The sequence below is a fragment of the Bactrocera oleae genome, chromosome 5 (assembly GCF_042242935.1).
Source record: "Bactrocera oleae isolate idBacOlea1 chromosome 5, idBacOlea1, whole genome shotgun sequence".
Taxonomy (NCBI): domain Eukaryota; kingdom Metazoa; phylum Arthropoda; class Insecta; order Diptera; family Tephritidae; genus Bactrocera; species Bactrocera oleae.
This window is the reverse complement of record NC_091539.1, coordinates 29,546,407-29,570,165: the sequence shown is the minus strand read 5'-3', so window position 1 is coordinate 29,570,165 and position 23,759 is coordinate 29,546,407. Positions and strand designations below refer to the sequence as shown.

General features: G+C 32.5%; 2 protein-coding genes across 4 annotated transcripts in view; one reads left to right on the top strand and one right to left on the bottom strand.

Moving 5' to 3' along the window:
* The window catches only part of LOC106624805 (G-protein coupled receptor moody), a 69,910-nt gene extending 64,931 nt beyond the window's left edge, over nucleotides 1-4,979 (top strand). Inside the window, exons 7-8 of the transcript XR_011396332.1 lie at nucleotides 1,300-1,657; nucleotides 1,760-4,979. The gene's annotated coding sequence lies outside the window, so the exon portion shown is untranslated. The remainder of the gene's footprint in view (nucleotides 1-1,299; nucleotides 1,658-1,759) is intronic.
* Nucleotides 4,980-7,301: 2,322 nt separating this feature from the next.
* LOC138857254 (uncharacterized) lies at nucleotides 7,302-10,303 on the bottom strand. Of its 3 annotated transcripts, XM_070109441.1 has the most exons (5): nucleotides 9,971-10,302; nucleotides 9,511-9,907; nucleotides 9,335-9,437; nucleotides 8,717-9,262; nucleotides 7,302-8,654 (listed from the first exon to the last, which is right to left on the bottom strand). In XM_070109441.1, coding segments are annotated over exons 1-5 (1,275 nt in total). In that variant the 5' UTR covers nucleotides 10,199-10,302; the 3' UTR covers nucleotides 7,302-8,653. The 3 variants fall into 3 exon arrangements, with proteins under 3 accessions (XP_069965542.1, XP_069965543.1, XP_069965541.1); XM_070109442.1 differs by having other exon boundaries at nucleotides 7,302-9,262; nucleotides 9,520-9,907; nucleotides 9,971-10,303; XM_070109440.1 differs by having other exon boundaries at nucleotides 7,302-9,262.
* Nucleotides 10,304-23,759: the final 13,456 nt, after the last annotated feature.

Genomic DNA, 23,759 nt, shown 5'->3' with positions numbered 1-23,759 from the left:
AAAGTGGGCGTGGTCCCGCCTCTAATAGGTTTAATGTGCATATCTCCTAAACCGCTAATGCTATAATAACAAAATTCACTGGAAGCAAATGTTTTTAGCACTTCTATTGACGGTGTGAAAATAGTTGAAATCGGGTGGCAACTCCGCCCACTCCCCATATAACGGTACTGTTAAAAACTACTAAAAGCGCGATAAATCAAGCACTAAACACGCCAGAGACATTAAATTTTATCTCTGAGATGGTATAAGATGACTTTATAGGAACCGCGTTCAAAATTAGACAGTGGGCGTGGCACAGCCCACTTTTAGGTGAAAACCCATATCTTGAGATCTGCTTAACCGATTTCAACCAAATTCGGTGCGTAACGTTCTTTTCATGTTTCTATGTCATAGTGCGAAAATGGGCGAAATCGGATTTCAACCACGCCTATTTTCCATATGACACCATTTTAAATACCACTTGATTCTTTCACTTTCCACTATGCAAATCAAGCAACAATGATTATATCGGCGTAAAACTTTGCGTGAATAATGCAATTAAAGTATGCCACCTTGCGGCCAAAAATTGTCTAAATCGAACCAAAACTGTTCAAACCCCTAAGTACTAAATATGTGGACCCCAGTGCCTATAGTTGACCTTCTACCGAAAATATCAGTCAATACACAAAGAAATCTCAAACGAGTATACCATTTGACTTTGCGAGAGTATAAAATGTTCGGTTACATCCGAACTTAGCCCTTCCTTACTTGTTTTAATTAAAATTCGATTTTGAAGCGTTTTGATTCTCTTCAGTCATTGGTGTTTTATCCACAGCGCACTAATATGGTATTCATAATATTTAAAAGCAGGTTTTGTAACAACCATAAATATCGTATGTAACTTGGGGCTAGTTAAAATCATTTAAAATGCATTCTTCATAACTACCGGCAGCAAGGAAATCGAGAGTTTGTGGTAATGTTCCTTCATCTCATTTAGTTAATAACAAAATGATTCCTCATTAAAAAATAACTTTTGAATCTGCAATAAACATTACTTAGAAGCCATTTAATTGTCAATAAAAATTTGGCTTAAATGGTGTTAGGAAGTTCGAATGGATTTGAGTGATCACAAAGTCTTTTTCTTACGCGCAGCACATGAGTTTTGGCCCCAACATTTTGGTCATCATAATATAAATCAAAACTAATGTCGTTTTTAATAATTATTCATAGTTTTTTTTGAGCAATAACTAAATTAAATTATTTTGATTTTTGTTTAAAAATTTTCAAATGTTTATTTATCTGTCAAATTTTAATTTTTAGGTTGGCAATAACACCAAACTTCGACTGAAAACAGCTGAAAATCGTAATACCAAAAACGAATTGGGTTGATCTGAAGTAGAATTCCTCCAACTTTAATTCAACTTAGTGGAGTTGAAAACCGTAATCTACAAGTATCTTCTTCTTCTATATATATATGTTCCGAATAGGCTCCGAAACAGCTGGACCGATTTCAATGAAACTTTCAGGAAATCTTTAGATTGCCCTGACGAGTAATCCTGTAAAGTTTGGTGACGATCGGAGTACTTTTCTTTTTGAACTGTCAAATTTCAAAGAATCTTCATCACGAGCTACCGAGACAATCCAAAAGAAAATAATTAAGGATTTTTAAGAATTCAAGGTAAGTTGTAGCGCCGCGAATGTATTCGTTTACTGATGCGTTTTAAATTGATTATTACAACGGAAATTTGTATTTTTCTTCACCATTCATGTTTCTTTACAGAATCATTGTAATAAATATATAATAAAATGACACCAAAAAAAGAAAGTATTGGTAAAAAAACCTCCAAATCAGAGAAAGTTAAGGAAAAAATAGCAAATAAAGCAGATGAGGAACGTAAGTTACACCTTGAGAAAAAATCATAATAGAATATCTACAAGAAGAAATATGGAAACTGAAGAAGAGCGTGAATCACGGCTTCAACAAAATCGTGACAAGGAATCTTTATCGCGAGCTACAGAGACAATCCAAAAACGTACGCAAAGACTTGATGCCAATCGTAACCGAATGGCTCAATCTCGAAAAAGAATAAATTTAAAACTTGCGGCGTTCAACGATTACAGAAATACAAGAATCGGTGCAACGAACAAAGTTTGTTCACATTGTGGTGCTTTGAAGTTCGCGAAAGAACCAGGGGATGTGCTGTTCGAACGGTAAAGTTGTTTTATCACCATCGTTGAAGCCACCTGAACCACTTCTTAGTTATATTTCTAAGCGCACTCCAACTTCCAAATATTTTTTAAAACATCCGAAAGTATAATTCATGCTTCCAAATGACGTCCTTTGGAGCAACATAGTGAACAATGACGGATACATGCCCACTTTTAAAGTGCAAGATCAAATTTACCACAGAATTAGATCATTGCTCCTAGTTCAAGATGAGGATCCCAAGTTTTTCAAATTTATTTCACCATTTATAATGAAGCAGCAAAAGCTGATCAGCGTTGCGCAATCAGTACTGAAGTAAGACGAGAAATCGTCTTAGAACTTCAAACTATGTTTCATGAACACAACAGCCTTATCCGTTCATTCAAAACAGCTCTAGACGAGATGACGACAGATGATTATAAGGTTGTGATAAGAGCAGACAAAACACGTTGCAGTAGTTAGGGTCGGAACAGAATTCGAGCGACGCGATATAATCATCCATTTCCGAAATTAATACCTTCGACGCGTTGCGGAAACACATCAATCATATGATGCATTACAGTATCCAGTTCTTTTTTCACGTGGCGAAGATGGCTACCATTTCAATGTAATGCAAGTAAATTTAAATGTAAATAATGAGTCAACGAAAAGTCTCTTACATGATCTTTTATGCCTACCGCCTTACGACTCCACAAAATAAATTTAATCATTTGTTGAATTGCCGTGAACTATTACATCAATTCATGGTCGACATGCACGCAAAAATTGAAAGTGAACGTCTTCTCTTTATTCGGTTGAATCAACGAAAGCTACGCACCGAGGAATATATGCACTTACGTGATGGGATTAATAATAATGGAAATCCTGCAAATATTGGCCAAATGGTGATTTTGCCAGCAACGTATACCCGCAGTCCTCGACATATGAACGAGTACGCCCAAGATGCTACGACTTACGTGCGCAAGTACGGACGACCGAATCTCTTCATTACTTTCACGTGCAATCCAACATGGAAAGACATTATTGACCCGATTCAAATGCAGAAATGGATTGTACTCACAGGGGCATCATCAGGAATTGCATCAACGCTCTTGGATGGTGGACGCACTGCACATCCAGCACTCAGACTTCCCTTAAATTTAAACCTAACAGAAACACCAACTTGCAATATTGGCAAAAATTCTGGTATAGGTAAAGTCCTCAAAACGAGTAAAGTTATTATTTGGGGTAATATACAATGGCCCATAAAAAATCACTCGAAGGACTTGACAAGACATTGCGTGATTTTCGAGGAAATGACCAACCAATGGGAGGGGCTCTTATTCTTCTTGCTGGTGACTTCCGTCAAACTTAGCCGGTTATCCCGCGTTCAACGCCCGCAGATGAGCTGAACGCTTGCCTAAAATATTTATATCTTTGGAGGAAAGTCGAGAAAATCACACTATCAACGTACATGCGTGTTTATTTACAGCAAGCCTCATCTGCAACAGCTTTTTGACATGGGGAACGGCAAAATTCAAATTAATCCTGCCACTAATGAGATTTCTTTTCCATAGGATTTTTGTCAAATGCAACCAAATATTCAAGCTGTTGTCGACAAAGTATTTCCAAATTTAACAATTAATTACAAAAATTCGGATTGGCTTTATGAACGCGCATTTTTAGCACCAAAAAATGATGACGTTAACAAACTCAATGATCAAATTCAATTGAAACTTCCCGGCGAAGAAATCAATTACAAGTCAATCGACACGGTAATGGACGAAGAACAAGCTGTTAATTATCCAGTTGAATTTTTAAACTCATTGGAGCCACCTGGAATGCCGCCACACACAATAAAATTAAAAATTGGATCACCCATAATGCTAATTCGTAATTTAAACGCACCTAAGTTATGCAACGGAAACAGATTAACATTAAAAAAAATTTCACCGAATTTAATCGAAGCCACAATCATCGGTGGTAAATTCTAAGGTGGTGGTAAATTCTAAAGGTACTGATTCCACGAATACCGATAATTTCCAACGATTCACCATTCCAACGATTCCAATTCCCTTTGCGTCTTGCTTTTGCAATAACTATCAACAAAGCACAAGATCAATCGTTGACTATCGCCGGTTTAAATGTGGAGAATTGGTGTTTTTCACACGGCCAATTGTATGTCGCTTGCTCCCGAGTCGGCACATCTAAAATCGTATACGTTTATACTCCAAATGAAAAAACGAAAAATGTAGTCTACCCACTCGCCTCAAGATAAGTTTTAACGAACTAATGAGCCTGCTGTGTGAAGTGGTCATCGCTCATGTTGTATATTTTTATAATTACTAGTTTTTTGTTCTATTAATTTAATTTATCTTCGCTTTTTTTTATTCAAAAATAGAAACAAAAGACTATCTGTCATTTACATCTGATGAAATTTTTAATGGTTTTAAATAACTATCAAAGTACTTTATCTTATATATATCGAATTTATTTATCACGTACTATTATATTATTATATTAATTAAATACAAAATAATTACATTTTATATTTTATTGTCCCGATGCCCGATAGCTTTTGTATCAATGATATGAATGATATTCTATTTACTAACATGTATATGGGTGTAGCTAATAATCTTCACCCGCTCAAGAAGAGAATAGAAGAAAATAAATATGAAGATAATTGAATAATTTAATATATTTAAGAGATAAATTAAATATTTAATGTTGTAATTTTGTTGGTTAAGAAAAATAAAGCAAAATCTAGTCCGGCGGGCTGGGTACGTTAGTAGGAGTATAATAAGAAAACAAATTTGATTGTAATTTATTAACGATTTCGTCGAACAATGCATATGAATACTGAATTCTTTGGAAACGATTTTAATATAAAGTTTTGCCAATACCTGAAGTTATTTCCCCGGCTTTGATAATTGCAAGTTCTAAGAGTATAAAATGTTCGATTACACACACATTGGCCGATATATGCGTTATAAAGTCAGCCGGAAGTTTGAAAATTTTTCTATTGGGTGTATGAGAACTAAGGGAATTATTGACCCGATTTAACACATACTATTATCAGGAAGGACTCTCTCCGAATTTCAATTATACATCTCAAACATTGACCGATATTTTCGGTAACAAATCAGCCATAGTCACTGGGGTGCACATCTTCGGTATCTGGGAGCTTGAACAGTGAAATAATCAGAAGGAATTTAAAGTTGTGCGCCGAAACCAAAACATAGAAATGTAAGGATAATGTTACCTACCCAGTTTGGTTGAATTTGACCAAGTAGATCCGAAGATAGGTATGTGATTTCACCTAAAGATGGAAGGTGCCATGCCCATCGTCCAATCTTGACACCAGCTCCTATAAACCCCTCTTGTACCATCCTCTATGTAAAATTTAATGCGTTATATGGGATTGAGCTGGTGTTAAGATGTTTTTTATTTAGTTGCATATGTTAATTATTATTACGATTGTAGCATGTATAAATGTATGTACATAACCAATTTATTTAATTTTCCAATTCGTGGCATAAATTAATACTCGTCTGTAATACAAAAAAAAAACAATATTATATTATGATGTGGCAAATACAAATTATATCACGTTTTATAAATTAAAACATATACATAAGTAATATGGCTATGTGCCAAACGGTAACATTTTTCCTTGTGTAGAGTTGTTATGTAAAAATTTCCTATAGTGTAAAGAATTTTCTATGCCCAATGGAAAGTCAAATTTTGACAGTTAAAGTTCAAAACAAACGCAATTGCGTCGTTTGAATTTTTGCCTTGTTATTTAAATTATTAAATTAAAATTCGTAAAATGAATTAAAAGAAAAGCAAATAACCATATACTTATATAATAAAACTAGAAAAATTTAATTAATTTGAAAATTTGTTATTAGTTGAGAATTATAGGTAACGTGCTAGGCTACTACATTCGGTACACATATGTACATACATAATTATCAGGGGTGTTGTGGAATCCAAGACAAATTTCTGTAATTGTCAATGGTGTCTTTTCGACATCTTCTTGACAAAACTTTGCTTGATAAACTTAAAATACTGAAGAAAGTCTACAAAAGTTTACAATGAGTTCCGCTATTTTAGCTTTTATTTTATTGGAAGAAAAAAGCAACGAAAATATTAAAAGGAAGATATTCAGGAGTGTTGTGGAATCCAAGACAGATTTGCTTAGTTGTCAGAATATATTCGAAACCAATATCCGAATCAGCTGTTTGGAATTTGGAAGCGTTTGATAAATTTAAAATAATGAATAAAGTCTACTAAGTTTACAATAAGTTCCGCTAGCTTTTATTTTATTGCAAGAAAAAAACAACGAAAAAATTAAAAGTAAGATATCAGGGGTGTTGTAGAATCTGATAGTTGTCGGCAGAGATAATGAGAAATCAGAGCGCACTTACTAAACGTCAAAACGTCCTGAACTCAGGCAACTGTCAAAGTTCAGGAGGTCTGACGTTTAGCAATTGGAAAAGGAAGGACGGCAAGATTGAAATCCTACAAAAAAATATGTGAACAGAGAGATTTGTTGCGGCTGTTGGAGATCACTAACAAAAATTGGAAGAAAATTAAAATGAAAACTCGAAATTGAAATGTATGTGATGAAATATTTTGCGATGCCATGCTTAGTAGTATGATTTTCATTGAAAATTATAAAAAAAACATTTATTAATAGAGAGCTAATACATTTATTCTCTTGATTAAGTATTGAAAGTTCAAACATCAGTTTTAAATACATTGCAAAATCACAAAAAAAAAGGTTTAAAGAGTATCTGCATATATTAAACGAATACAGGTATAATAATATTTAATCCTAAAAACTGTCGGGTATATTAATTTAAATTCCCAAAAATTATTATTTTGTCCGATCTGGCTACAATGGAAAATGTTATAAAAAAACGTTAATTTTGAGGCGTTCTCGAAAGAGGCGAAACAGAAATTGTATCGGTTTTGAGTGTCACGGAAACCAATTTTATCGGTTTTGTTATTAGAAACAAAGCAAGAGGACAGTCGCTAACAGATTTGAAATGTAAGTTAAAAAATTAATTTATATTTTTGTTACAATTTATTTCCATAGGGGAAAACATAAGAATAAAACAACAAGAAAAAATGTTAACTTCGGTTGCACCGCAGCTTTAATACCCTTCACAAATAAAAAGGTTCCTTACAAGAACTTGATTCCAGTCGTTCACTTAGTATGGCATATATATGATACAATGATCTGATCTGAACAATTTCTCCGGATATTACATTGTTGCCTTAGACAATAACATGTGCCGAATTTTGTGAAGATACCTGGTGAAATTAAAGAGTTTTCCACACAAGCACTTGATTCCGATCGTTCAGTTAATATGGCAGCTATATGATATAGTGATCTGGTCTAAACAATTTCTTCGGAGATTCCATTTTGTTATAGACAATAACTCAAAAGCTCATCATGCTGATCATAATGTATTTATTTTATGGGTCTCTAGCGTTTTCTTTTAGGTGTACTTAATGTACCCTGTTCAGGGTTTAAAAATGTCATAATTATTGAGTTTATGGAAAAAGTCCAGATATTTTAAGAGGATTCACAAAACGTAACTTAACAACCAAATGCGTCATTATTCAGTCGATAATGTGATATAAATCTGTAAAGTAAGCATATATGCTTATATATACAAGTAAATTCAAGCCAAATTTTATATGCGATTCCCCTGGTATATCAAGTGGATTACTGTGATTTTTTAATAAGGAGTGTTGTAGAATTCTCTAAAAATATTATTTCTACTTAATTCTTTCATCTTAACTTTAGTTTGCAAAATTTCGGCTATATAATAAAAAATCAAAGTCAAGAAGTTTCCTAATTTAGAGTATCATTTCTGTATCGAATGGAACAAATAATACCATAAGCAAATGAATAATTACTAATTAATAACATACTATATTTAATAACATATTTGCGGTTCTTTTAAATTTGTTTATTTCTAGCTCGGGAATTGAGCAAAATTCTAACATTCGGATTCACCGCGACAAACGTCAAAAATCAAAATTTTAATTTTTCTACCGTTTGGCACACAGCCTATATTGTATTTTAAATCACGAAACTCATTTAACAGAAATGATGACTTTTGTTTACCCTGGGTTCATCTTCTAACCTACAGGACAACATTAATGCGTACAATGGGTATTCTTTTACTCTGTGGAGTTGAGATGAATAAAGTATTATGGTAAAAACAAAATTTTTTTTTTTGCTGTGGCGAAAAGACCAAAGAAAATAATTTTTTTTGCGAATGGCAATATCAATAAAGCTATAAAACATAAATTCCCTTGAAGATTTGCGTAGAATTTTTTGTCATTATTTTGTCTCCAGCAATCATTTAAATTTGTTTCACACATATTTTTTATCCAGCTGTTGAACTGGGTGAAATTCTTATTCGTGTTCGTGCTCTCCGAAAAAATGTAAAAATTTCAGATTAATCTATCAGAGTTTGAAATTTTTAGTTTTTAGAGATTAGTACATAGCAGAAGTATAATATTTACTATCTTTCACTGAAATAATGACACAACGTATGTCTTATCTTTTCGACCGACGGTTCGTCATCACAATAAACGACAGTATTTGTAGGATTCTGGCGATTTGTATCCATTTGCTGTATTTCTAACCATTTCTCGTCCATGTCATCATTTATTTCGTTGAGAAAGTTATGTAAAATACAGGTGGCTCGAATAATAAGTGGAGCATTCCCTTTTCTATTGTCTATACCGACTCCTATACGTCGGAAACGTGCTTTTACATGACGAAAAGCGTTATTTACTATTCCTTTGCATGCCAATAGCTTATTATTAAATTGTTTTTGACTCTCGGTTAAAGAAATGTCATTTGGGTAGGGTGTCATTAAAGACTTGGAAAACTCAAACGTTGAGTCACCTATAATATGCACTGGTATTTGCACTCCATCTATTTCCTTTTTATATCCTGTTAATAAATCATTATTATTTAACAAAAGTCGTAGTGCCGATGCGTTGTAAGTTTGTGCGTAATTGCATAGCCCTGGAGCACCAATGTTAACATATAGGAAGCGGCATCTGTAGAATTAGAGGTAAATAATATCTTTTTATATGTAATATTATATATTATATTAAAATAAATACTCAAACCTGTAATCTACTAACGCTAGAAGAATAATGGAGTACCAGCCTCTGTTATTTAGGTATTCCTTAGCGATAGTTTCATTCGGCCTCACTTTTATATGGCACCCGTCTAGAATAACAATAACATTAAAAGCATATCAACAAACTTACATTGATAGGAGGCAAATTTGTATATTTCCCACCAATTACACCTATGCACTGAGGATAACCAAGTTTGCAAAATCCAGAAATATATCCAGCTATATCTTCTTTTTTCGGAGGTAATTTATTAATGTATGATGACATAGTTTTCCACACTTCCTCACAGAACTCAAATACAATTGCGCACACAGTTGATATCCCAACACCGAATATTTCAGAAATTGCTCTGTACTTTACGGAAGAACCCAGGGTAAACAACGCAATAGCAATACGTTTTGGTAATGCTACCGCTTTACGCCAATTTGTGTCTGCTCTTTTCATGTTGTTAAGCAATCCACATAGTAAATCAAAACTAGCACGGGACATTCGGAAATGTTCCTTAAAAAATTGGTCATTATTACGATTACAATTTATTTCCCAAAATTCAGATCGCCGTTTCTGTAATAAATGAAGACTTATTAAGTTAAGAACAAACATTTATTCTATTGTCTTTTGTTTCACCAATTTCCACAAAGCTCTTTGGGATGCCGTTTGCTGTAATATTTCAAGGCACAAAAGTTGTTTTTTTCTTAAATGTTGTAAAATCATCAAGTTTCGTCTTTTTCTTCTCCTATATAGTGTTATTACACTATCATAATTAGATTGTACTGACTCAAAATGTTCAACATGCACACAATATGCTAAAAGTAATTTTTTAAGCAATTTTGTCTTCATTATTAACAAATTCATAAGCAAATATTAAACAGTATGATTATTTTGTTGCTAATTAATGAATAATTAAGATAATTGTGAAAATAAAATTGTGTACTCGATTAAGCCCTTATTGAATCGATTACGGGGCAATTTGACAGGCAATTAAAGATTGCTAAAAATCCGAATTGCTAGCAACATTGCCAATGGAGACTGCACATTTCTAATGTTAAGCAATTGATGTCTAAATACATTTCATGCCACTCATTGCTATATACATATATTATATGTATAAGAAAATTTGCGACCGCTGGGTCTTTTCTTATGGGGTTATATCAAGCAAGAAGTGTACAAAATCAAACCCAGGAGTCTGACTGAACTGAAGCAGTCCATTAAATACATATTTGAGGCAATCCCGACTTCAACCCTTCAGCCCGCATTAATTTTCTAATTAGGTGTCGCATATTCGTGGCTGAGCATGAAGGAATAATTAATTGTATAAAATTGTTGTTTTTGTAGCACGATTCTTGAGCCGCCCTGTATATGCAGAATATCTTAAAATTATATGCAAAGTCGTTTGCGCATTGTAAATATACGAATCTGTAAGCGTACATTTCTTAAAATTTAATTTAGCATTATTTTTCTCATTAAACATTCAAAATGCTCAATTTTGCTATTTTGCGCTCCACAGGGGTAAAATTCTGGTGAAATCCGCTTATAATTTGTTTGTGGTGAGATCCTCTTAAGTTGGCGAGTAACCCTCCGTCAAGAGGAACATTTTGACAATCGGCACACCATAACCTTCTCTATGATATACGTTCTCTGGTTTGATAGAGCTGTTTTTATTTGCACACAAATTTTGAAGATTGAATATCTAGCTTCGGTCGCATAATGCCAGCAAAGATACAATGCCAATATTGATAAAACTCTCAGAGAATGTTAATAAATAGAGAAGGCGCAAATGTTAGCTGTGCTAAAATGTAAACTATTAAAAGGGAACATCAAAAATGCGAAAATTCGAAAATTCCATTACACCCCGTCAAAAAGGTAACTTCCCCTCATGATAATCGAACTCAACAAACCTGACCACTTTAACAAGGAACCAAGCAAATTTTCACCACGTTATAAAGGAACAGCTAATGTAATATATATATGCGCAGATGTTCTGTGGCATGCGTATTAAGGATAATTGAAATAACAAAAAGATATAATAAAAATTTAAAAACTTTTATATAATGAGTGAACAATTTAAATTTTATTAAAATTAATTTAATAATAAAGGTTTACAAAAATTAAAAAAAGGACTAAAACTACATCTGTGATAGGATTCGAACTCAGACAAAATATGTGATGTAAATTTGCAATAAAGAACTGTGCTATACAAGTAGCACCACAAACAATACATGAATAAATTTCGTTTTTTACTTGTTTCAAATAGTCAATTTGTATGTGAATATTCTCGAAATGGCTTTTTCTCCATTCGCATGTCTAAACATATTTGCATATATGCCTTATGTAAAAAAATCAAACATTCGCGCAAGCGACAAAAAAAATCGCAGAAGCACCATCATCGACCAATAAGATTCGAGCAAGCTCCCACTATATTTTCTAAATATTTCATATTATAACGCCAACAAATTCATTCATAAGGAACGCGCGTATTCTACAAAACGAAATGCGCTCTTTTTCTGTGCGCCTGGTCAACCAAATTTGATTTAAATAACATGAATGAATTTGAATTTTAATGTCTTCAGTGAAATTGAAGAATTAGCAAAATTTCGATTTTACAATTTATACCACTGAAAATCCTACCATCCATCCCCTGGCCTTTGTATGTTGCCCACAAGTTGCTTCCTCAGGATGATGCTAAAAATCTGAAATTGAAGAATTTGTCTGAAGTTCCCTTCAGAAAGGAGAACTGACAACATGGCCTATTAGCGATTTAAAATATTATTTTAATTTATTTCATATTATGCACTATTGTATATGGCATCAAATTATAAAATTTATAAAATATTGTCAGAGAACGTAAATGATTAGAGAAGGAGCAAATGTTAAATGAAATCTTTTTGAGTACTAATTTGTAATTCCACATGAGGGAACATCGAAAAATATAACTTCGAAAAAGAAAAATACACCACACAATATGCGAACTGCTATAAATAGACACAACGAATATTCCTATATGAAAAATCGTTGCGCATACCTATTTAAATTTATGTTTTCAATTTCTATGATATGACAAATTTATAATTATGAAAAGCCTTCTGAATTAAAAATCTGTATTATCGGTAAAAACCCCAGAATTCATAATAAAATAAACATTTAATAACAATTTTTCCAACTGATATATGTGCGTTGCGTGAGTAAATGCTTATTGAGCAAAGGATAACAATAAAACGGTGGCTAAGCGGCCACATTTCCACTTTTGAGGTGGCTGAGGTCGTAAGCGGGAAGGGGTTAAGCACAATCCGAATACGAACCTATACGTTCGAATCCTAAAGCTCATGAAACTGAAATTTTATTTAATTTTTTATTTTATTAATTGGAATCTAAGCATACCATAATTCAATTACTGTATTAGCATATTTAACTTTCAGAGATAATTAAAATATGTCAGGAAAATATATTCATATGTTTAAGTTTATTGAATATTTCCTTATTATGTGTATTTACACAAATGTGATAATCACACATACATTCATAAGTACACGTATGCTGATGCTTGCTTCTTCTTGCCCCGCGCAAACAATGACATTTGTCTACACTTTTTGCTTTTTGCGAGTTGAACGATCGCAGGCAAGGAGGGATTGGGGCGCACCGCCACATAATTATTTCAGATATATATTTTATTTATCGAATTCAGTTTGAAAACGATTATAGGTATGAATTTATTTGTATTTATATTTTTACGTATCTATTAATTATATTACGTCAATAAGTCATAATGCATTAGTATTTTTCAATACAAATTAAGCAACATATTAATATATTATGAACCCTCACTTGACACGCCTCTGTGCATGGTGGCAAGCCAACGAAATAACGGCGAGTTCGCGCGGACATTGTGTTGTTGAAAAAAACCAAATGACGATTTTGCCGACAAACATACATACATATATACATATGAGCTCGCATACATATTGACGCCGAATTTTGCTCATCGTGGCGGAGTTGACAAAATTTGTTTCAAAGGACAATTTTACGACAATGTCGATCGGCTATGTTGTCTCGTTTGTCCTTTTTGCAGGGCTTTGCTTATGCTCTTTTGAAATGCTACGATTAACGATTGGGCTGCATTTTCATAGCGTCGTTTTTAGATAAAATGGGTGTGCTTAGAATATATAGAAGTAGTTAATGATTTCATATGAATGGCAATTTTATATAAATTTTATAATTTAATGCCATATATAGTGCATAATATGCAAAAATATAAATATTATTTAAACTCGCTAATAGGTCATGTTGCCAATTCTTCTTTCTGAAGTGAACATCAGACAAATTCTTCAATTTCTGATTTTTAGCAAATGTTGTGAGGAAGCAGCTTGTGGGCAACATACAAACGCGAGGGGGATGGTAGGATTTTCAGTGATACAAATTGTAAAATTGAAATTTTGCTGATTCTTCCATTTTACTGAAGACTCAATTTCGTTAATTTTTATTCGCGCATTTGCGGTAGGGATTCTATATGAAAACGAAATGTGGTTTACCAGGCGCACAGAAAAAATAGCGCGGTGCAGAGTTATGAACGAACGCACTTTGCTTTGAAGCAGACGCACGTTCCTTATGAATGAATTTGTTGTCGTTGTTATATGAAATACTTAGAAAATAAGCCGCGAGTTCGATTGAATATTATTGGCCGATGATGGTGTCTACGTTTTTTTGTCACTTGCGCGAATGTTTGATTTTTTGCGAAAGACATATTGAGGGACATACATATGTACATATGTGTACATATATGCAAATATATTTGGACATTCGAATGAAAGAAGGCAATTTCAAGAATATTCGCATATGGACATATGAACATTTGAAGCAAGTAAACAATAATAGCTATTTGAGTTCACAGATTAGACAAATTTGCTTTAATATCGTCTGTGGTGTTGCTTGTATAGCACACTTCTTTATTGCAATGTGAAACATTTTGCCTATGTTCAAATCCTATCAGATATATTTATATACTCTTTTTTTTTATTTTTTAACCCTTTTTTATTAAATGATATTTTAATTCTATTTTCATATTATTTCCCTCATTACTTATATTTTCTTTTCATAAGTCAATTATTTTCCTTTTTATTATTTTAAGTTTTGTTTATGTGCATATCAAAGAACATCTGTGCATATGTATGTGTATACATTTTGCTTATAGAGTGGTGTAGTTCGTTGCGTACCCTAATAGGTGTGGTGACATTTTATTTTCGAACTTGCGCGTTTTCGATGTTCCCTCATCGTAATTAACATTTTAGTACAGCTAACATTTGCGCCTTCTCTATTCATTTACATTCTCTGATATCATTTTGCGAATTTTTATGAATGCATGTAAAACTGATAAGACTCTAATTAATTAATTAAATCTAAGTAATTTTAAAAATATTTTATATAGTCAATTTGGGAATTTAATGATTTTATTTAGTTTTTACATAACATACTTTCCTAATAGAGATTAAATTTATTACAATATATGTATATGTACATACATATGTACATCTTTTATCATATTAATATTATATATAATCATATGTATATCTGCACAAGCGCATTTGAATGTGCGGATTCAGAAATTGAAATCATAATTTTATCATATATCCACACAATATACTTATGTGCGCGCATTGATTTATATGTACACGCATATATGTATGTAGACAAATAATGCATACACAAACCAACATACATACATATGTATATGTGTAAAAACTACAATCGTCACAAGTCAATATGTCAGCCAAATAGGCGAAGCCCAAATTTATAGGAAATTGCACAACAACAACATTTTCATTCATGAACGCAGGCGTACTTTTAACAAGCAACCTCGCTTTATTCATAAAAACAGATACCCTCACATCCCCCGAGCATGCTTTTACCTACAAGCGTCTTTTCACGACGATGGCAAAAGCTAAAAATCATAAATTGAACAAATTTCTGATATTCCCTCTAGAAAGGAAAAGTGACAACCCCTCAAATATGAGTATTAAAATATTTTAGAATAAAAGTGACAACATAGTATATTTGTCGATTTACAATTCAAGAAACTTTTTAAAGAATATATTCAATATTACTCTGATTTATGTATACAGTAAGCCCCGGTTAAGTATCACTCCTCCAATCCCTCTTATCTGGCTGTGTCTTGCTGCATCTCACGTTTTTTTTTTTTTCTTAATTTTTTAAGGAAAACGGTATTTTTTTTTAAATACATAGAAATTATTTTTTTGGTACCAGTCGCTTAAGTACCACAATCGCTTATGTACCACAAAGCACAAAAAATCTGCAACTTTGGTTTTGGCACTTAACCGGGTTTGACTGTATTTGTCAAAGAATGTGCGTATGTAAATATGCGAATTTTTTGTACACACATCTGCCCGTATATATGCACATGACTTGTTGACTTTGTTTCCATTTACGCATGCCACGTTGTATATGAAAAAGGGTTGATTTTGCAATTGCCATATGCGATGTATGTTTGTAAGAGTGTGTATGGTTCTCATTTCCCATGAAACAATGAGTGTACATATTTACATACATACGTTGCATATAGACAAAAATAACAATTATAATGGGTACTTTCATATTTGTTTACATGCAGCTTATTTTTTAGCCCAGCCGCGAAATGTTTTTAAAAAAACAAATTAAGCTGTTGCTTCAACTTTATTCTGTCATCTTTCCAGAACGCCTTCTTACAGAAAAGAGTCTGACTTATTTTACACTTAAGCCTATTTATACTATTCATTATTGTTTATTTAATATGAATTTCATCAAATGAGTCTATTGGATTGCGATTTTGTTATTATTGAGAATTTAATACCGAAATCTGTTTACAAATAGTGATTGGCGATATTTTGCTATTGCTTAGAGTTACTTTTCAATTAAACTATTATGTTTACTTTACAGTTAAGTGCTATGTGTGAGCGGTGGCGTTAACTCCCCCACCTCTAAGTCGAAGCGTCCCGTCTTCGAATATAATGCTGTTAAGTGGTTGATTTGATTTGGCAACCTCAATAAATTTTCTTCTTTTTCTTTAGAATTTTTTAATTGAATTTGAGAAGTAATGTATATAAAAAATTTATAAACAAAATAAACCAATGTCATTAACGCTATAATAGTAATTGACCACCAAATGGGATTATTGTTTATTTCCTGTTTTAATGGAGTAAGTATATTGAAGTTGTTTAATCTCAAATCTACATTTTTTGTTTCAATATATTCTTTTATAAAAAATGTTTTAAATTTTCCTTCTTTTAAATGATTAATGATTTTTCCTGTTGGGTTTTCATATATTTTACTATCAATTGTTACATTATCTTGAAAAGTTACCAAATAAACTCCGTTTATTAACTTTATGTTTTCCAGATACTACTATCGCTCCATCTTTAATAATTTTTATAGACTCATTTTTTTCATTAATTTTTGTACAATTAGCATGCTTATTATTTAACATATCAGACAAACATGTATTATTTGCTTTTATCATACAAAATGCATTATTCAATTCATTTTTACAAAATTTTACGGAATAAAATTTATCTTGACATTTTATTATTTCATTTTCAATAAATAATTTTCCATCGCTTTGTGCCACAGCTATTGCTTTAAATAAGTTACATATGTTTTTTACTTTTGGATATTTAATGTAAATGACTATTAAATTGTTTTTTTGTGCAATTTTTAAATCGGATACATCCATAAGATCTGATATTGATACATTAACTTTTTCTTCGTTTATTATTTCTTTTATTTCTGCCATATCTAAAATTAATGGATTTAATATCCCTACTTTTGACAATGCAATTGTTTCTACTGTGTTTTCAAGTTCATTTATTATTAGTTTATTCCTTTGTCTTAAAACAGTTTTTTCATTAGAGCTACCTTGTAATTGTTTTAATATTTGAGTTAATTCCGTAATGGTCTTAAATAACTGTGAATTAGTTGTAAATTGTTTATTATTATTTTCTATTAAATCATTTACTTTATTTGTTATTTGCATAAAATCATCATGGTCAGGTGTACCTGTAATCCATTTCCAAACTGTCCCAAGCTCATTAATACCTCTTTTTGATCTATTATCAATTTTTAATTTTTCTAATAACGTTTCTATCATTTGTATTTCAAAATCCATATTCAAATCTTCAAATAATACTATTTTCTCATCGATTCTATAGTTTTTTATAATGTTCTCAAATAGCGATAAATTAGTCAAATGATACAGTGATCCATAATTTTCAAACATTGCTGCATTTTCCTCCTCTATTAGTATATAGTGTTCCCTTGTATAATCAATTATATCTGATGTGATAATTGTAGCATACAACATCAACAATAAAATTTGTTTATGTGTTCCCATGGTTTTTATAAAATTATAAAATTAAAAAATATATCAATATGGAGTTGTTCTCCTTCTTTTTCTGGTATTGGTGCTTCACCTATTGTAATTAATTTCGGATGCCTTTCATACTTATTACTATTACATATATTACAATTTTTCGCATATTGCTTCAATTGTTTTACCATTAACGGCCAATAATATTCTTGCCTAATTTGAGCCATATTTTCTCTATAATTTCTATGTGCTCTATTATGCGTTTGTTCAATAATTGCCCCCTGATCCTCTCTATTAGTCACATCATTAGCGAATAACTTTGTATAAAAAAATTTTATCGCTGGAAATGCTTCCTTTAACAGATTTTTTATTTCATAAAGCACTTGAGATGTGCAGTGTATTCCCGTAACTATTTTTGGATTTATATATTCTTTCAAAACACCAATTATATTTTGTGGTATGTCGTACTCGATTAAAAATCGCTTATTATTAAAATAAGAAATCGTCTCCAAGACTGTTATTCTTGCTCCATCATTAATCAATATTTGCTGTTTAAAATGATTTAATGGTTTCTTTGTTTCGTGAATGTGATACTCATCACTACTTTCTGCTGAATGTTGAGTATTCGTTACTGAATCACCTGAACGATCTGACTCCTCAGGGCTAGTTATGTTATTTAGTATCTGTCTTGACAATGCATCAGCAACGACATTTGTTGCCCCTGGCTTATAAATAATTTTTGGTGAAAATTCTTCAATAAACGATCTCCATCTTTTAATTTTAATATTTGGATTCCTTTCAGAAACCGCAAATGACAAAGGTTGATGGTCAGTGTGAATTTCCAAATCACTAACACCGTATAGATAATTTCTTAATGTTTTTAGTGCCCACACTATGGCAAATAATTCCTTTTCATTTGTTGCATAATTCATTTCTGTAGAATTTAATGTTTTTGATATAAATATAATGGGCTTACCCTCCTGTGATAACACAGCTCCCAAAGCCACATTCGACGCATCAGTAGTTAGAACGAACTTCATATTATAATTAGGTTGCGTTAATTGCACCTGTGGAGTGCACTTTTCTTCTTTGACAAGTATTGAGAAATCTTTCCATTTTCTCCCTGTAAATATTTAGTTAATGGCTTCGATATTGCCGCATAATTTTCTATAAATTTTCTATAGTACCCTGTTAATCCCAAAAATCCTCTCAACTGTCGTAATGTCCTTGGTACTGGGTAATTTTGAATAGTTTCAATTTTTTTTGGATCTGTTTTAATAATATCCTTAGCTGTTTGCCCCCCTTAACATTTCAATTATCAAATTCAAATGTTTTTTGTGTTATTTTAAACTTTTTGAAAAAATTATAACGTCATCAATATACACATGACAGAACTTCCCTATATATTCTCTCAACACATTATCCATAGCTCGTTGAAAATTGCTCGGCGTATTCTTCAATCCGAACGGCATTCGTAAAAACTCGTATTTTCCATTATTAACCGAGAATGCCGTTTTTTCTATATCGTTTTCTTTCATTAATATCTGGTAAAATCCAGACTCCAAATTAATTGTGGAAAAGTATTTTGACTTTCCTAAATTTGTCAGTATTACTTCAGGGTTTGGCATCGGGTACCTATCCGATATTGTTTTTTCGGTTATTTTTTTGAAATCGATCACCAATCTCAATTTTGGACTTCCGTCGTCATTCCTTCCTTTCTTTGGAACTACCCATACTGGAGAGTTGTATGGGCTTTTACTTTCCCTGATTATTCCCTTTTGCAACAAATTTTTAATTTCCTCATTAACAAATCTATTCACTGACATTGGATAAGGATATTGCTTTGACCAAATTGGTCTATCCTCAGTTATTCGCATTTCCGCCTTTACATCAGTACGAAAGGGCAGATCTAAGTTTACATTCCTATGTATTTCCAAAATTTCCTCAATTGCTTCATTTTGCAATGTTTTTATCATTTTTCTTTCATCATTCAATGCTGATGGTCCTCCGATCTTTGAAACTTGATCGGGGTTGTTAATCAATAAATTATGTAACACATGTCCGCTTTCGGAAACATGCCCAATTTCTTTTTGGTTTATTTTTTTCCCAAAATCAGCTTTTAGTAAGCGTTTTGTTTTTTGTTGCCGGTATTATCGTCGGCGGGCGCCTTAAGATTTTTGAATCCCAAGGGGTTTAAAATTTTATTTCTTTTACTTTTTTTTCACATTTTTCTTTTCCGTGGCCGGTATTTACATCGGCAGGCGCCTTAAGATTTTCGAATCCCAAGGGGTTTAAATTGTTTAAATCATCCAGAAAATGTATTTTTTCTATTTGGCTATCACCATATAACAATACTCGATTTGGAATATCAATTTTGGCCCTGATTTTATTTAAGAAATTTATTCCAATTAAGAGATCACTCTCTAAATTATCAATTTCATAAAACCGTTCCTGAAACCCAAACAGATTGACGTGGTAATATTGACGTGGTAATATTGTATGATGGTCGAACCATTAATGGTCCTTACCCTCTTCTTAATTGCTAAAATATTTTTATTAGTATATATTCCCGCCCGTATATATGAACTGGTTGCCCCCGTATCTATTAATATTCTAAATATTTTCCCCGTTTTTTTATCCGATTTAATAATATAGGGCAAATCGAGATTTACTCTAAAAAATGATTTTCGTTTAAATTATTAATCCTTTGTACCTTCTGCTGAGGTTGAGAGCTGATTTGAGCACTATCATTTCCCCTTTTTGGTACGTTATTTGGTTGGTAATTTGTCTGATAATTACCCCTATTTACCCTTACCTGCGACTGGTTTGTTCGCCTTGGGCTAGGCCTATTTAATATTTGGAAAGACTGATCCACGTCCATCGGTTCTGGACGATTTTGTGTAACTTCATTTATCTGTGGCGTCCTTATTGGATACCTTAAATTATTTTGAAAATTGTGAGCCCTCTTATTTCCCTGTGAAGGACCCATTGAATTTATCATGTGACTATTTCTTGAAAAATGCAAAGCAAATTGTGCTCGCATTTGATTTGAATATAATTCTTGCGCCTTAGCAAGAGCGTTTGGCAAATCTTTTGGTGCCAGCGTAAACAGAATTTGATCCAATGGAAGATTAAGTCCCGTTATAAGAGTACGTAGGGCTGTATCCCTATTTTTAATATTCAATTCCTTTGTTATGGCAGAATTCGTGCCATGAGTCATAATTGTTTTGTTAGTTAATAACGTTAATTTTTTATTTACCTCGTTATAAAATTCTATTAAGGTCCTGGAACCTTGTCTTAGTATACTTATCTTCTGCTCTATTATATCCTATTAAGTTGGCGAGTAACCCTCCGTCAAGAGGAACATTTTGACAGTCGCAAAATGATATTCATATCAATAAATATGTTTGCATATAAACGTATAAAAATATAAGCCAAAAGACTAACATGCAGCTGTAATATCAAAGCAAGTCTCTGAGCATAATTTTCATACAATGCTCAGCTCTCTGAGCTTAATTTTCATACAATGCTCAGCTCTGTTTACGCGCCACTGTTAAAATTTCTCCTTCCGAGCCAGATGTGGTGAAGTCCACTATTAAAATCTTGTTAGGTTTTGACAATTCACACGCTGGGCCGCAACTGAACCTTTTCTATAGCATACGTTCTCTGATAGTACTTTTATATGTTTACTTAATATCATTATTTCATAGTTTTTCGTGGCACCATGGTCAGAGGCTTTTCAACGGAGAATTTTTATCATATTATTATATTGTTAATTTGTATAAAGAAATATAGTCAAATTTGTTGAAGAATTTTCCTTTAAATTACATAGTTTATTATAAATTCTGGGGCTCTAACCAATAATCCTCTTATATAATTTGAAGGATTATTTTAAAATATAAAAATTATGATTTTTTTGTAATATGCAAATGTTAATCAGCATTCATTTAAGAACATTCTTTGTGTCTATTTATAGTCTTTTCCCCGTTTCGATCATTGCGTGGTGTATTTCAAAAAAGTCGAAGTTGTATTTTTTGATGTTCCCTCTTGTGAAAAGCTCCAATTAGTACTTCTTAACATTTGCGCCTTCTCTATTTATTAACATTCCCTAATCGCTGGTAGCTTAACTGGATGATAGCTTTAACTGACAAAACCGTTTTCGCCAAGTTGTGGTTAGCTGACCTACAGATAGTTCGATTATTGTGAATGCATAGCGAAAACAGTTCACATAACTTGCATTGTGAACACGCAAAACTGTGTAAACGTCATGTATCATGTATATGCATGTTCTTTTGCCGCCCAAACCGATTTTCGTAACGAGGGGACGACGAGGAAATTCGAAGAGACCGTGCCGTTCGTGCTTGGGTGGCAAGCTTTGTGTTTTTTCCGTAACAGCTCGCTGTTGTGCAATTTGGCATTCCATTTCATTTTGAAATTCTTTTCATGATTACAACAGCGTCCGATTTCAAAAGAATATTTTCCTTATGTTCGAATATGTAAATGTTATTACCTTTTATTTGCTTGTAATATGCATATATGAATGCAAATATGCTTAATAAGAATCCCCGTCCGAACTCCGTCTTTGCTTATAGATATCATGTTCTGGTTAGAAATTAACCAAGACACCATCTTTCGGTAAGGTTTACAAGAACTTAACTGATAGATGGTTGCTAACCAGATATTGAGAAAACCATTTTTCAACATGTTGCCGATGAAGTTCTGGTTAAGCACTTAACCAGACATTGTGAAAACGGCTCTAAATATGAAATCTAATTTTTCCAAAAGATCCATTTGTAGAGAAAGATAAATTTCTACTTTTTTCATCTACATACATTTTTGTCCTCATACAATTTTTAATCGGTTCATGAGCTCAAACATACCGTAACAAATATCTCGATAAATCGACTACCTATCACTCACTCATGTATTCGATCACTGGATTGTTAAATAAAAGTTCTAATATAATGGCTATACACTTATCTTTATTTCTAGTTCCAACAACTTAACGCTTTACTACTCATTATCCGAATTCTAAACTTTTTTTTATATTTCTATTGCTCTTTACACGGCAACACTCTAACTAGAACTGTGTGTGCTGCACAGTCTGGCAATAAGGTAAAATCCATATTAAATAAAAATAATACGTACTTTAAACAGTTGACAATTTTAACTTTAAGCGCAAATATCTCTAAAACTATAAGTTTCTAGCGGCTATATTCTTGATCTGAAGAACATCCTTCATTCACTCATATCTATTTCATCCCCGAAATCCTGGAACGATATACCAAAGTTTTCTCAGATGCGGCGTTAGGCAGCAATGCATAAAGGCATGTCTGCACACCATACGATTTGTCGGATTCAATTCATAATTCAAATATCTCTTACAGTGCGGCCACACATGCAAGTAATTCGAACTGGTATGCAATTTTCTTGTGTAACCGTCTACGTGCAAGTTCCAGTTCATTTCATATATGATTTCACGGGAAAAGTTACTTGCATATATATATAAAAACTGATGCGTGCGTGATGCATGTGTAAAAATGTTCTGTCCTTGAAATTTCCTTGCCAGTAATCTTGCTAGTTCGAAATTTGTGAGTGTCTAACACATTTAGGTTTTTGAACTGTTACTGGCGCGTGTGGCCGCCCCGTTACATTTTCGTGACGTATTGTTGCAGAGAACGTATATCATAAAGAACATGGTATAAGGGAATAGCGAAAGTGCCCATTCACAGTTTTTTCGCCACCTCTGAGGTGTACGTTCACAATAAAACCAACATGGCCGCCTCTGGTGAGTTAGGGTGGCGAGGAGTTAAAACGGTTGCTGTTAACAAAATATAATATTTACCATGTTGAGATAGGTAAATATGCGTCATCTTTTTAAGGATTTTAATTAATGGACAAACTGAAAATTCAATCCAATAATAGTCGCTCTTTTAAAAATATATATTAAAATAAGCTAATATTATTTTGAAAAAATACAAAATTTTTACCTATAATCAATATTTTTGGGACATCTTTTTCATAACTTAAAAGAAAATAGCAATAGCTTTGTTAACATCGATCAGC